The following is a 14,654-nucleotide window of genomic DNA, read 5'->3' as shown; positions in this document are numbered from 1 at the left end:
AAAAGTATGGAATAGTAAAAGATACCGTAGACAACGTGAAAAGACAGCCACAAACCAGAAGATATTTTTCACCTGTATGATGAAGATTAATATTCTGAACATTCTATTGATAAAACGACAAGCCAGTGGAAAACTGGAAAGATGGTATGTGCAGGTAGCTTACAGCTAGAGAAACCTCAGTAGCTGAAAAGCTTATAAAAGATGCAAACCATCTCTAGTAGCCAAAAAATTTGAAATGATGAGATACTCGTTTCATACTTACCAAATTGACAAAAACCAAAGAAGCCTGACAATAAATGGTATTGGCAAAGTTGTGGGAAAGGACACTTTCATACACTGCTGGTTGAAGTATAAATTGATACAACCACTTGCAGAGCAATTTTATAATTAGCAAAATTAAAACTTTTGTTCTTAGATGTGGCCTCTAGAGAATCACACACATGCACAAGGAAATACATAAGAAGATTCATTATTTGTAAATTACGTATTTGTAAGTGGAAGTTTGGAAACAACCTGAAAGTTCATAAGCAGGAGACTGAGTGGTAAATCACAGTAAATGTACGCAGTAGAGTTCTACAAAGCACTGAAAGTGGGTTCACTGGAGCAGGGGTCGGCAAATCTGGCTTCCCACCTGTTTTTATAAATGAGTTTTAGTGGAGCCCACCGCTGCTGTATGTTCATCCAGGTGTTGTCCGCAGCTGCTTCTGCACGGCCACAGCAGAAAGTAGTAGTAGTGACGGAGACCATATGATCCACAGAGCCTAAAAGAATTTACTAACTGGTCCTTTGCAGAAATTTGCCAACCCCTGCACTAGTGCTACATGCATTAAGTTGTATAAATTTCAAACATAATGTCATGTGAAAATAGCTTATTGCAGAGTAATATGTAATTAGAGTTTGACAACATGCAAAATACCTCAGTATGTTATAGATACCTACTTATGTAGTAATAGTATAAAATATGCATGAGAATCATGAACACCATATACATGGTAGCATTTACCATAGTAGAGGGAAAGGGGGAGCGGGAGAGGGAGGTTACAGAGGAGGCTTCACCAGTTTCAGTAATAACTATTTGTTTGACAAATGTGGAACAAGTAAAAATGTTAGGATTTGGTATATAACTGGATAGGGGGACATGAATGTTATATTACTTAACTGTACCTTTTTGAAATTTAAAATTTTTCATAATTTGATACAGCTAGTGTGTTAATAATGACAAATCAGTAATATTTTAATGAGAATGCTCTTAATATTTTTTCTAGTACAGATTTTTAAAGTACTTTCAATAAAGTGACAGAAATGGAAGATTTCATACTTCAGTTTAATTTTACCAGGAATATTATTTACATGTACAGTTTATTGACAGAAAGGCACATAAAAATAACTAAGAAGAATAGCATGATCCTTTTTAGGTTTAGAATAATAATCAGGTATGCTGAGGCCTGAGCTGAGATGTGCAGTAAAAGCTAAGGACGATAAAAGGCCCTTTGTTCAGGAAACAAAGACAACAAAGAAATATTTGACCCATTGCATGATATAAATGGTGTCCTTTTTTAAATAACCAAAGAAAAGTCGAACTTAGAAAATATATGTTATGGAAGAAAGAGTACAGTTGAGTGTGTCAGTTTTAGTCTCAGCTGTGTCACAAACTAGCCTTGTGATCTTGCAGAGGTCCTAGTTTTCACAAGCATAATGTGAAGCAGTTAGCTTGAACGATCACACTGGTTCCTTCCCACCTCTGATTCAGTCTTGTTGACTCCTATTTTCAGTCCATTGTTCCCATCAAAAAATATCTTCCAACATAAATAAATGTGGGGGGGACTTAAAGCCTGAGATAAATGAAGAGTTCTTACACAGTGCCTAGCCACTTCAGCTCATTTCTTCAAGCCAGGAGGCTTGTTTGTCCTCACTCCCAACTGGTTGAACTACTTACGGTCTTCGAACAGGCCAGTTTCTTACTGGGCTTAGAGTCTTGGTATTTCCTGTTTCTTTCTTCTTTCATACTCCAACTAGAGATTTACTCCTGTGGTATATAGTTGTGCTTTCTCCAGGCAGTCTTCCTAGAGTTGCGTAGGCAAATGGATGGTGGAGCCTCTTACTGAATTAGCCAACAGTGGAGGAGAGCAGGCTTTGTGGGGAAAACTGGTGTGTTTTCCCTTGAACATGAAATCTGACCCAGTGTCAGTTGAACATTCAAATAGAGATATGTAGTAGCTTCTTTAAGTATACAGATGTGGAGATTAGGAACACAATCTAGATTGAGAGTATAGATTTGGTATATAGTATAGTTACCAGCTTAAATGTGGTAGTTCAAGGAAAAATATAGACAGGAAAGGAAAGAAAACCTCAGACTGAATCCTCAAGAAAACCAATTGAATTTAAGGGGTGGGGTAGTTAGGGAAGAGGAAGAAGATTGAAGAGTAGCCAGTGAGATTGGAGAAAAACTAGAAAAGTATGACCTCAGTGGAATCCAAGCATATCAAGAAGGATGAGGATTTGTGGGAAAAAAAAAGAAGTGTTCGTGGGGCCGGGTTGGGTGGGCGAGGGAGGGTTGTTCAACTGAATCTAACAACAAGTAAGTCATTAGTGATCTTGGCAAAAACACTGTCAGTGAATTGGTGAACCAGGAAGCCACAGATTTTGGCGGGTTGAGGGGTGAATTGGAAACCGTGAATATAGCCAGTTCTTTGAAGAAGTTTGGCTGTTCAGGGAAGATATGGGGAGGCTGAGGATCTCTTTGAGGGAAGTTACTTAATGCTAATGGAGAAGAGCTTAGAAAGAAGAAAGGGTGGAAGATAACAGGCACCAGGACAGTTAACTGATGGGACTCAGTTAACTTAGGGAGATTGGGATGTCCAGATGGAAGGGTTACCTTTAGCAATGAAGATGTCAAGACAGAGGAAGCAAGGATGTGCGTGAAGCTAAAACTTCCAGTTTAATGAATTTTTTCTCATTGAAGGTGTCAGTAGTTATGGACTGAGAGTGAGAGGGTGGTTAAGTAATGTTTGTGATAAGTCGAAAAGGGTTTGCAGTAATTGCTGTGGAGAAGAGCAGAGAATAGCAGACTTGGAGAATAAAGAAAGATCGCTGAGTAGAGACCAGAGTTTGAAGTTGGAGGCAGCAGCATAGAGGTGCTCCCATCTGCAGAGCTGTATGGTGTGTATTTTCTTTCCAGCAGTTCCACCTGCAGCCTGCATGGGAAGCCTTAGTGTTGATAGAAGGTGAGTAACTTAGTTTGATCTGGGGTTGTCAGTTTGACCGTAGATGTGACAGAAGTGTGGCACAAAGGTGTTGAGGAAGTTGGCGACAAAGTGGTTAAAGAGATAAACCAAAAAGTCGGGACTAGGGGTCAGCCTACTGCAGCCACAGGCCAAATCTGGCCCACTGCTTGTTTTGTTGTTTTTTTTCCTTTCATTTTAATGTTTACAAAAGTACTTGTGTAATATCTTATAATATGCCCCTTGGCTCACATAGCCTAAAATATTTACTGTCTAAGAAAAGTTTGCTGACCCCTTATCTCAACCAAAATAGGGTTACAGTAAAAACAGAATGGAACTGACAGGTAGAAATAGAGGGTTCAAGGGACTGAAGGTCTCAGTCAGATCTTGGGACAGCTGAGTGAGAGACTGGAAGAATAGGAGGCTATAGTGAGAGGATTGTGAGTTGAAGGTTTCCGAGCTGGGGCAGCTGTGCTCGAGCTTTCGGCCATGGCAGTGGGGCCACAGTAGAGGCTGTGCCTACCCGTGGAACTGTCAAGGACCTTGAGAGCCTGGGTGGAGATGATGAAGTCACCCAGGAGCTGCAGGAAAGGAAGTCGGGGAGTTGTGCCATTCAGTTTGGGATGGGGTAGTTAATCTGGTAAATAACAGAATCAGAGTCAATCCCTAAAGGGGAGGCACAGCAGACTGGAAGGCCAATGACGTTTAAAAAGGAAGAAGTGGCTAGTGAATGTTGGGTAATGGAAACATAGCCAAAGGAACTTGGGACCTTCAACTGGATTCCATTCCTAGGGCTTTCGGGCGTCGTACGGGTTGGTCATCCATTTAAAATAAGGCAGCTTGCCATTGTTGCTTTAGCTCTGGAAGGCCGAAGCAGCACATGTTTGTGGATATGGACTTCAGCGTTCCGCAGTGCTCTGGGGACATAATCGGCCTTCACGCTGGAGGCCATTCTTACTGATCACCTCGGGGCACAGCTGTTGAAGAACTTCCTCATAAGGGACCTTCATGTCCTTTCTAATGCAGATTCTGTGATAATACAAATATGATAGTTTTCTCTAAAATATAAGGAAATGGTCCACTTAATTCACAGATGATTTTTCACTTGTAATTCCTTGTTTATTACCGAGCACCAGCTCTGTTGCAGGCACTTCGTAGGGCTACAGAAATGAGCAGCATCCTTGTTGTTACCTGTATATGGACCGCTCTCTGGCCATTGTTTCTTCCTATGTGAGGAAGTGGCAGCCATACTTTTACCTATGTATATTTCTGCTTTGCTTTGTCTTGACTTCAGGACCACAGATGTAATAGTGCTATCTACCACCATTTAAATTTCTCATGGGATAAAATGGTTAAAAAATCTGAAGCCTTTGCTCCAGTGTGCTAGGGCCTGTGCAGTAATGCCTCACACTCAGTGAGCCCTCTGTGAATGTTTGTTTTTTTTTTTTTTTTAATTAAAATCTTTCCTTTCTGTACTAGCATAACCTGTACCTTTAGGCAAAACTTGAATTTAATGTGTTTTGTGTTTGTGTGTGTGTGCTTGTTTTTCAACTAGTTGATGGATTTACAACTGAGTGACAGTAACTTTCGTCGACACATCTTGTTGCAGTATCTCATTTTATTCCAGTATCTTAAGGGGCAGGTCAAATTCAAAAGGTAAGTTAATATGGGTAGTAAATGATTTCTAAACAGTCCTCTCTAAAAGAGGACTCACGTACTGATATATTTTTCTTATGTATCAGACACATTTAATGCATGAGGGTCACATCCCTGAAACCTTCCTTTTGCAGCAACACTAGAGAATCAGGGGCTTTTGTTAGAGATTCTAGATGTTAGGATATTTATTTCAGAGAGAAGGTGTTGACTATATCTCCTGTCAGGGGAAGTCTGTCCTGCTGAGCACTGGGGTTCCTGGGGTCCTCAGTTGTGTGGGTGCATCTCTGTTCCAGACTTCCACCATTCCCCGCTCACCTCACCCAGGCCTTCGCCAAACCTGATTGGAAGACTAAGCCCGTAAGACTTCTCTCACGAGGTGTGGAGTGGTCTAGGATGTTACAACTCAAAAAAGTGAAGTAAATCTTTGAAGAACAGAGGAGTTCCAGTTTCTTTGGGGTTTCAGAAAACCTAAACAGTTCCTCTACTTCCTGAGTACCTCCACCTGCAGCAGACCACTTCCTCTTATCCTACCCATAACTGAAGTCAAGCTCACCATTACTCAAAGGCATTTTTAAGTTTGCAAAGCAATGTTGCATTTATTAGCTGTGTGAAAAACGTGCCTTTACTACCTGCTGGCTTTGAATCCCACTTTCATGACTCAGAGTGCAATTTAGCTCTTTCAGACTTGTGATTTTTAAGATGACACATAGCAAGTACTCAGAATGTTATTTCTTATCCTCTGTTGTTGAGTTTTAATATAGCATGGTAGGAAGATCAAGGACTTTGGAGCCAGACCTAGGTTTGAATTCAAGCTTTATCTGTATGGTCTCTGTTTAATAAGCACACATCCTCATTCTGAGAATTAAATGAATAATGCATCTAAAGTGCTCAGATCCTGACACAGTAGTCTATCGCTATTTATTGGCTGGCTGTAAAGCATCCAGTGCTAGTGAGGGCTGAATTAAAAGCACCGATTAACACTTTGGGTCTGCCTTCAGCTTTCTCTAAGGTTTGGGAGTTTTTTATTCATTGTGTTTTGATTGCCTTTTAAAGGAATATATCTGAATGTGCAACATGGAGAGGAATATGTTAATATTGTCTCAGAGGTTTTCATTCCACATTAAATTTCTTATTTTAGGAAACACTCATTGCTCTGTTCATAGTTAATCAGACTGATAGAGTGTCATCCTCCCTCATACACCTTTGTGTCTTCAATTCTAACCATCCTAAATGAAGTGCAAGAATTTTCTCTTATAATCCTCTCATTTGTGATTGTTCTTCTCTTGGTAATTTTTGACACTGTTTGACACTAGTATGGTTAACTTATCTGTTACATGCCTTGGGTTTTTATAAGACAGTATATAAGCCTTAAAATTGAATATACATTGCTGTAACTCAAGCATGCTTTTATTGTTTTGTTCCCTAGTTCAAACTATGTTTTAACTGATGAGCAATCACTCTGGATTGAAGATACTACAAAATCAGTTTATCAAGTAAGTTCAACATGCAACAAACCCATGATTGAACAAAATGGAAATTTAGAATTTTCTTTGTTTCAGCCCCAAATAGGAAAATAAGGATAAAGTTAAGCTCAGGTACAAGACCACGAACACTTCTTGGTCCTCTGCCTACAAACCACTCCTATGATGCAGAAAGTTGTTGAAAGCTTAGTATATTCTTTCTAATCACAGCTACTATCTGAAAACCCCCCCGATGGAGAAAGATTTTCAAAGATGGTAGAGGTATGTTTTTTATATTTACATAGTCTTCTTAGCACCAAATAGAATTTCAAAGGCCTTCATTATACAAATGTAATTTCTTTGTTTTTCCCAGCATATATTAAACACTGAAGAAAATTGGAACTCATGGAAAAATGAAGGCTGCCCAAGTTTTGTGAAAGAAAGGTAAATATATACCCAAGCACTATGAGAAGAAAGGCATTTCAAAATACAGTTTGACGTGATTATTTTACATGATGTATAGATGTATAGATGTATATATTTCATATTAAAAAGTATAGGTTGAACTCTGTAAGCATACAACCATTTTGATTTACTTCTAGTTGAATCTTTCACCTCAGATTTCTTATCATTAAGTTCCCAGAACAAATTAATCTATTATTATTGAAAAAAATGCTATATACCCACTCCTTGTAATTTGTCCCCTGGTGTGGCATTTTTGTCTTCTATCTGATGAGTGTTCTATAATAATAGGAAGCTTTTATATTTTTATAGGAAGAAAACAATAATTGAATTTTCTTTTACATTAAACACTTTTTATGTGTGCTATCCATTTGTAATTCCAGTTTGTTTCATTCACCACAGAACATCAGACACCAAGCCGACAAGAGTAGCTCGCAAGAGAACAGCACCAGAGGACTTCCTAGGGAAAGGACCCAACAAAAAGATTCTAATGGGAAAGTAGGTTAACCTGTATCCATATGTGGGATGGTATTCGTTTTTTTAATAGTTTGAAGATGTTACTGTAAGAGCTTCCCAGTTTATGTGTTTTTCGTGTTTTTGGTGTTTGGTACATACATAGATGATTAAAACAGACCACACGCTCTCAGTCTCAAGGGCCCATTACATGGATTCATGCAGATAGATAAGCTTCCATTTTGTCTCCTGCTTCCTAAATCCATGGCTCTAGGCTGTGCCATTTTTTCCATGTCATAGACAATACAGTCGCTGTTAGATTGATCCAGCTCACTTCCAGTTGCTGCAAGGTACCATGATCCTTCAGTTTCTGTTACCTTCCAGTTAATTATTCATTGCTCTTATACTCTGCTTGAATGTTTAAAAAAAAAGATTGTATCATTAAATATATGCTTATATAGAAAATTTGCCGAATACCAAAAATTAATGTAGAAAATTAAAACTCATTCCATCACCACCTAAAAACTCACTATTTAAGTGTTTTTACAACTTTAAGGCATATGAGGATGATGTCCATTAAAAATGTATTTATTTATGTGTCTGTTTTGTAGTGAGGAGTTAACAAGGCTTTGGAATCTCTGTCCTGATAATATGGAAGCTTGCAAATCAGAGACAAGGCAAGTTTAAAATGTTTCACATGAGGTACTGCTTTTCTCAAATGTTAAGTGAATGAAATTAATTTATTATGGTTGACTTTGGCATAGCAGAATATGGCTTCCCACCATGAAACACCTAGAAATGTTGATAAAATAATTTTAGAAATCACAGAAAAATACGAATTCACAAAAGAAGAGGGAACTGAAAACCAAAGTATGAGCCAATGTGGTTGCTTCTAGCTGGGAAGCTTGCAGATGCTTCCCACTTTGGGGAACCAGGGAACTTAGGTTTTAAGAGCCACAAAAGGACAGAAGGTAAGGCCTTGGGCCTGTACAGATTTGTAACTGAGTTTCCTTTGAATAAAGCTGAGGCCCTTGAAGCACTGCACTAAACATAAAAAGAAGAGCAGACTGGGGAGGAAGGACTTGCTCACTGGCCCAGGAAGCAAGCTTGTCCATTTCTAACTGGGGTGTGGGTGAAAAGGAGAAAAGTACACCTGGAGAAATTATAACCACAAGTCTGCTGTCATGGAGTCCTCCAGCTTAAATTTATACTACCAGCAGTGTAAAGGAACCCCTTCACTAAGGGGGTGAATTTAGATGTCTCAGTCTGATGATACAAAGCTTTCTGGAGGTCACACCTTCAACCTAAGCCACACAAGGATCCTATAGATAAAAGTCTGAAGATATTCGACCATCTGAACTCAAAACATTCAAGAAAACAATATACCATGAGAAAGAATCAGCGGATAGAACAAACAAAACAAACAACAGAAGTTAAACAACCACTTCAGATAATAAAACCATCAAGTAAATACAGCTTAAAATAAGTATATTTAAGATAGTTAAAGACATAAAAGAAGGAATTGAAACTTAAAAGGAAGAGGACACTCTCAGGACCAAGCAAATTTGAAAAAACAAGTAATAATTCTAGCAATAAGAAAATATAGTCATCGAATTACAAGATTTAATAGGCACGTTAAATAGCAGACTAGACACAGGTGGAAATAAGAATTAATGAATAAGGGGCGCCTGGGTGGCTCAGTCGGTTAAGTGGCTGTCTTCGGCTCAGGTCGTGATCCTTGGCTCCTGGGATCAAGCCCCACATTGGGCTCCTTGCTCAGTGGGGAGCCTGCTTCTCCCTCTCCCTCTGCCTGTAGCTCCCCTTGCTTGTGCTCTCTCACTCTAGCTCTCTCTCAAATAAATAAAATCTTAAAAAAAAAATCATAATGTAAATTAGAAAACATAGAATTAACTGATAAATGTATTATAGGTTTAAACTTTTGAGAAATAGAAAACTTACGACCTTAAATGTCTATAAACTTAACTCAAGAGTTAACTTAAAACTAAGAATCCAGCACCGAGCCCCAATGTTTATAGCAGCATTTATCCATTCATCTGTTGATGGACATCTAGGCTGTGCCATTTTTTCCATGTCATAGACAATACAATCGCTGTTAGATTGATCCAGCTCACTTCCAGTTGCTGCAAGGTACCATGATCCTTCCATAGCCGAATTATGGAAAGAGTCTAAATACCTATCAGCTGATGGATAAAGAAGATGTTTGTGTGTCTGTAATGGAATATTATTTGGCCATAAAAAATGAAATCCTGCCATTTGCGACAACATGGATGGAGCTAGTATGTATTATGGTGAGCAAAATAAGTCAGAGAAAGACAAATACCATATGATTTCAGTCATATGTAGAATTTAAGAAACAAAACAGATGAACACGGCAGGGGAAACAAAAAAAGAGACAAAACAGACACTTAACTAGAGAGAACAGGATGGATTAAGTGGGTGATGGGGATTAAGGAGGGCACTTGTAATGAGCACAGGACGATGTATGGAAGTAATGAATCACTAGATTCTGCACCTGAAACTAATATTACACTGTAAATTAACTAACTAGAATTTAATAAAAACTTGGAAAAAAAAATCTAACGCTGAACCAAGTAAATTACAAAGAAAGTAAAATAAAACTGGAAATCGGTAAGATAGCAAACAAATAATAGCATCAGCAAAACCAAACAATTTTTTTTAAAGACTAAGAAAATTTTTAAAATGCTAGCAAGCCAATTAGTACATTTAGATCCCTGCCAAATCTGAGAAGTCAACCCAATAGAAAAATGGACAAAGAAATAGACAGTTTCAAAAGTGGAAATCGTAATAAACCTAAGAAAAAATACTCAACATCAGTAGTAACTAGAAACATCAGATTAAAAACCAAAGCAGGCAGCTTCATAGCCAAGAAATTCAATAATTTAAATGCATCGGGATTTTGTATGAATTGTGGATAAGAATAATTTGCCAGAGACAAGGGAAACAAGGGCAAAAATGAACTATTGGGACTTCATCAAGATTAAAAGCTTTTGCACGGCAAAGGAACAGTCAACAAAACCAAAAGACAACCGACAGAATGGGAGAAGATATTTGCAGATGACACACCAGATAAAGGGCTAGTATCCAAAATCTATAAAGAACTTAATCAAGCTCAAGACCCAGAGAACAAAGAATCCAATCAAGAAATGGGCAGAAGACATGAACAGATATTTCTGCAAAGAAGAAAGCCAAATGGCCAACAGACACATGAAAAGGGCTCAACATCACTTGGCATCAGAGAAATACAAATCAAAATCTCAATGAGATACCACCTCACACCAATCAGAATGGCTAAAATTAACAAGTCAGGAAATGACAGATGTTGGCGGGGATGTGGAGAAAGGGGAGCCCTCCTACACTGTTGGTGGGAATGCAAGCTGGGGCAACCACTCTGGAAAACAGTATGGAAGTTCCTCAAAAAGTTGAAAATAGATTTACCATACGACCCAGCAATTGCACTACTGGGTATTTACCCCAAAGATACAAAAATGTAGTGATCCGAAGGGGTACATGCACCCCGATGTTTATAGCAGCAATGTCCACAATAGCCAACTATGGAAAGAGCCTAGATGTCCATCAACAGATGAATGGATAAAGAAGATGTGGTGTGTATATACAATGGAATATTATGCAGCCATCAAAGAAAAATGAAATCTTGCCATTTGCAACGACATGGATGGAACTAGAGGGTATTATGCTAAGCGAAGTAAGTCAGTCAGAGAAAGACAAGTATCATATGATCTCACTGATATGAGGAATTTGAATAACAAGACAGAGGATCATAGGGGAAGGGAGGGAAAAATGAAACAAGATGAGACCAGATAGGGAGACAAACCATAAGAGACTTAATCTCAGGAAACAAACTGAGGGTTGCTGGAGGATGGGGGGTGGGAGGGATAGGGTGGCTGGGTGATGGACATTGGGGAGGGTATGTGCTATGGTGAGCGGTGTGAATTGTGTAAGACTGTTGAATCACAGACCTGTACCCCTGAAACAAATACATTATATGTTAATTTTAATAAATAAATAATTTGCCAGTGATGCTGGTGGGAGCCTAAATTGGTACAGCCACTTTGGAAAACAATTTGGCAGTAACTAAAAGTTAAAGGTGTGCATACGCTACATCCTAACAATTCCAGTCCTGGGTTGATCTTTAAAGTAGTTCCTTTAAAACTTCGGGTTGAGAATCGGTGATTTGTGAAGTCAGTTTATTAGTTGCCACCAGCATTTTTTTTTAGGGAAATAGAAAATATATTTTTGTGAAACGTTAGCTTTACTTATATATGATACATATGCTCGCATTTATGTGTGTGTTTTGGGTTGTAATATAAAATTAATTCCTTACTGTGAGTTGTAGGGGAAGTTTCAACACCATAATGTCTAGAGAAACTAGCTCACCTACACAATGAGATGGTGCAAGAATGTTTATTTAGCAGTGTCACAGCAAAACTGAGGAAACTACCTAAAATATCAGTGGAAGAATGGATAATGTGTGACACGTTCACGTAGCGGACCGCTGTACATCGGGCCCCAGAATGAGGTTGAGGACTACTGTATCAGACAGGCGTACTTCAGAAAAATCAGGGTTGTAGAAGGGTACAAGCATGGTTCCATTATAAAGTTTGAAAAGCTTCAAAACAGTATACGCTCAGTTAAAAAAAAACAGGAGTGATAAATACCAATTTCTGAAGAGTGGCCACCTCTGGGGAAAGAGAACGAGATCAGAGAGGAGAGTTGTATTTGTAGTGTTTGTAAAAGTCAGATAAGGCAGTGCCTGGGAGGTTCATTCCGTTATTAGTCGTGATTGATCACGGTATAGTTGACCCTTGAACAACGCAGGGTTTGGGGTGCCAACCCCCACACGGTAAAAAATGCACAAGTAACTTTTGATTCCCCAACAGCCTACTGTGGATTGGAAGCCTTACTGCATAAACAGGTGATATGATTGATACACAAAATATGAACACATTTTGTATATGTATTATATACTGTATTCTTACTAAAGGAAGCTGGAGAAAAAATATTAAAATAATAAAAAAATACATTTAGAGTACTGTATCGAAAAAAATCCACAAATAAGTGGACCCACACAGTTCAAGCTCAGTGGTGTTCCAGGGTCAACTGTATAGTAATTTTTAAACTAATAAATGGTTCCAAACACTGATCAATGATAGTCTGGTTGGGATTTTAGTGTCACCTTGCTTTGTCTAGCGTGATATATAAAAGAGTGGTGGTAAACTCCAAGGAAACCTTCCAGCCCTCTTATGTTTACCAGTTAGAGAGAGTGTTATTGTACTGAAAGTTGTAAGATTGGGTGCTTGAGTTTTCCTTACAGAGCCCATTTTTCTAGTTTTAGTCAAAGATGTCTTCTAATCAGACCCTTGGATCTTGTTTATTTGCTTGACTATCAAAATCTTATTTCTAAAACCAAATTCCAGAAAGATCCAATTAAAAACCAACCATGCTGTCATGGGAGTGACCTAAAATAAGCTCACAGTTAAACTCTTTAAATCTCAATATGGTCTGGTTATTAGTGTGGGTTTTATTAATGCTGGCTTAAGGAAAAAACATTCTTGGATGTGGACACTGGATGTGACCTTTTCTTCCTTGCTGGGGAAGTTCAAAGGCTGTGAAAGCCCCGGCTGTCCCTGTGACCAGTAACATTACAGTGTGGAGCCCAGTGATTGTTAGGTTACCTGGAGTATAGTATATGACACGGTGTAGCACCGCACTGCCCCTCTGTGGTCCTCTTGGAGAAGTTCAGTTTTGAGTCATTTACCCCCTTAAAAATCTGGGTTCCTAAGTAACGTAACTAACTCAAGTGTAGGTCATAATTAGAATCTTTCAATGCCACTGTTTTAGGAGTATTTTATTATTAAGAATGAACACACATGGTCCTTACTAGTTGTTTTTTAACACCCAGGGAATACATGCCAACTTTGGAGGAATTCTTTGAGGAAGCCATTGAACAGGCAGACCCTGAAAACATGGTTGAAAATGAATACAAGTAAGTAGTGTTTCTTATGAGCTAACATAAGTTAGCTTATGTTAACATTCTACAGTATTTTTTTAGGAATTGTATGTACATTAGAACACTAAGGGAGATCATTGATAGGGTAGTACTTTTCCTCTTAGGTGAATTTATGTACCAAGTTCACATTAGTGCACATTCCTGATTTCAATGACCATGCCCACTGACGAACACGAAGTAGAATCACACTTGTTTCGAAAAATAAGAACAATGCCTTGGGCCTCCACCTCCCTCCAACAATCCTCTTTTCCCCTTCAAATCAGTGTCTCCCGAGACGTGTTGATAACCATTGCCTTCATTTCCTCACCTCCCATTCTTGTCAGCTCACTGCCACTGGGTGGTCTCCCTGTCCTTCCACTGAAATAGCGCTCGTCAAGGTCATGGCATCTTTTTCCGACCTCCCAGCAGCATTCACCACTTGTCTCTCCTTCCTTAGATGATGTGTTCTTCTCTTGACATCCATTAAACTGCACTCCTGCCTCACTGCATCTCAGCTGGCTCCCAGATCTTGGAGTAACCTCAGGACTCAGTCTCAGCTTTTTCATCTAATCTTCTAGGCAACACCACACAGCCCTGTGGTTTTATTTATTTATTTTTATTATTTTTTTATTTTAAAGATTTATTTATTTATTTATTTGACAGAGAGATAGAGAGCACAAGTAGGCAGAGTGTCAGGCAGAGGGAAAGGGAGAAGCAGGCTCTCTGCTGAGCAGGGAGCCCGATGCGGGGCTCGATTCCAGGACCCTGGGATCATGACCTGAGCCGAAGGCAGCTGCTTAACCAACTGAGCCACCCAGGCACCCCAGCCCTGTGGTTTTAAAGATTTTTTTTTTTAAAGATTTTATTTACTTATTTTAGAGAGAAAGTGTGCAAGCGGGGAGGGGCGGAGGAAGAGAATGTCAAGCAGACTCCACACTGAGGGTGGAGCCCTACGTTGGGCTCGATCTCACAACCCTGAGATCATGACCTGAGCTGAAACCAAGAGCCGGGCACTCAACTGACTGAGCTACCCATGCACCCCATCCCCATGGCTTTATTTTTTAAAATTTTTTTAAAGATTATTTATTTGTTGGAGAGAGAGCACAAGCAGAGGGAGCTGCAGGCAGAGGGAGAGGGACAAGCAGACTCCCCACTGAGCAGGGAGCCCGATGTGGGACTCGACCCCAGGACCCTGGGATCACGACCTAAGCTGAAGGTAGACGCTTAATGACTGAGCCACCCAGGCGTCCCAGCCCCATAGTTTTAAATAGGCATTTTGGTGTCATCATTTAAGGGCAAGGACCCTCTTGTCAGACTGCCTGGGTTCCAATCCCAGGACACTCTGTCACTCAC

The 14,654-nt window shown here is 39.3% G+C and overlaps 1 protein-coding gene across 4 annotated transcripts in view; it reads left to right on the top strand.

Moving 5' to 3' along the window:
* Positions 1-14,654, top strand: part of THOC1 (THO complex subunit 1) — a 53,986-nt gene that overhangs the window by 35,483 nt on the left and 3,849 nt on the right. For all 4 annotated transcript variants that reach the window (XR_013443370.1, XM_078060550.1, XM_036082042.2 and 1 more), the window contains 7 exons: positions 4,777-4,877; positions 6,304-6,370; positions 6,569-6,619; positions 6,711-6,781; positions 7,202-7,297; positions 7,864-7,929; positions 13,215-13,298. Coding sequence is in view for 3 of the 4 variants with exons in the window: in XM_078060550.1 (XP_077916676.1) it covers positions 4,777-4,877; positions 6,304-6,370; positions 6,569-6,619; positions 6,711-6,781; positions 7,202-7,297; positions 7,864-7,929; positions 13,215-13,298 (536 nt within the window). In the remaining variant the exon portion in view is untranslated. The remainder of the gene's footprint in view (positions 1-4,776; positions 4,878-6,303; positions 6,371-6,568; positions 6,620-6,710; positions 6,782-7,201; positions 7,298-7,863; positions 7,930-13,214; positions 13,299-14,654) is intronic.

The sequence above is a fragment of the Halichoerus grypus genome, chromosome 13, assembly GCF_964656455.1.
Source record: "Halichoerus grypus chromosome 13, mHalGry1.hap1.1, whole genome shotgun sequence".
Classification (NCBI taxonomy): Eukaryota; Metazoa; Chordata; class Mammalia; order Carnivora; family Phocidae; genus Halichoerus; species Halichoerus grypus.
Note: the sequence above shows the minus strand (reverse complement) of the source record. Positions and strands in the feature narration are given on the sequence as shown.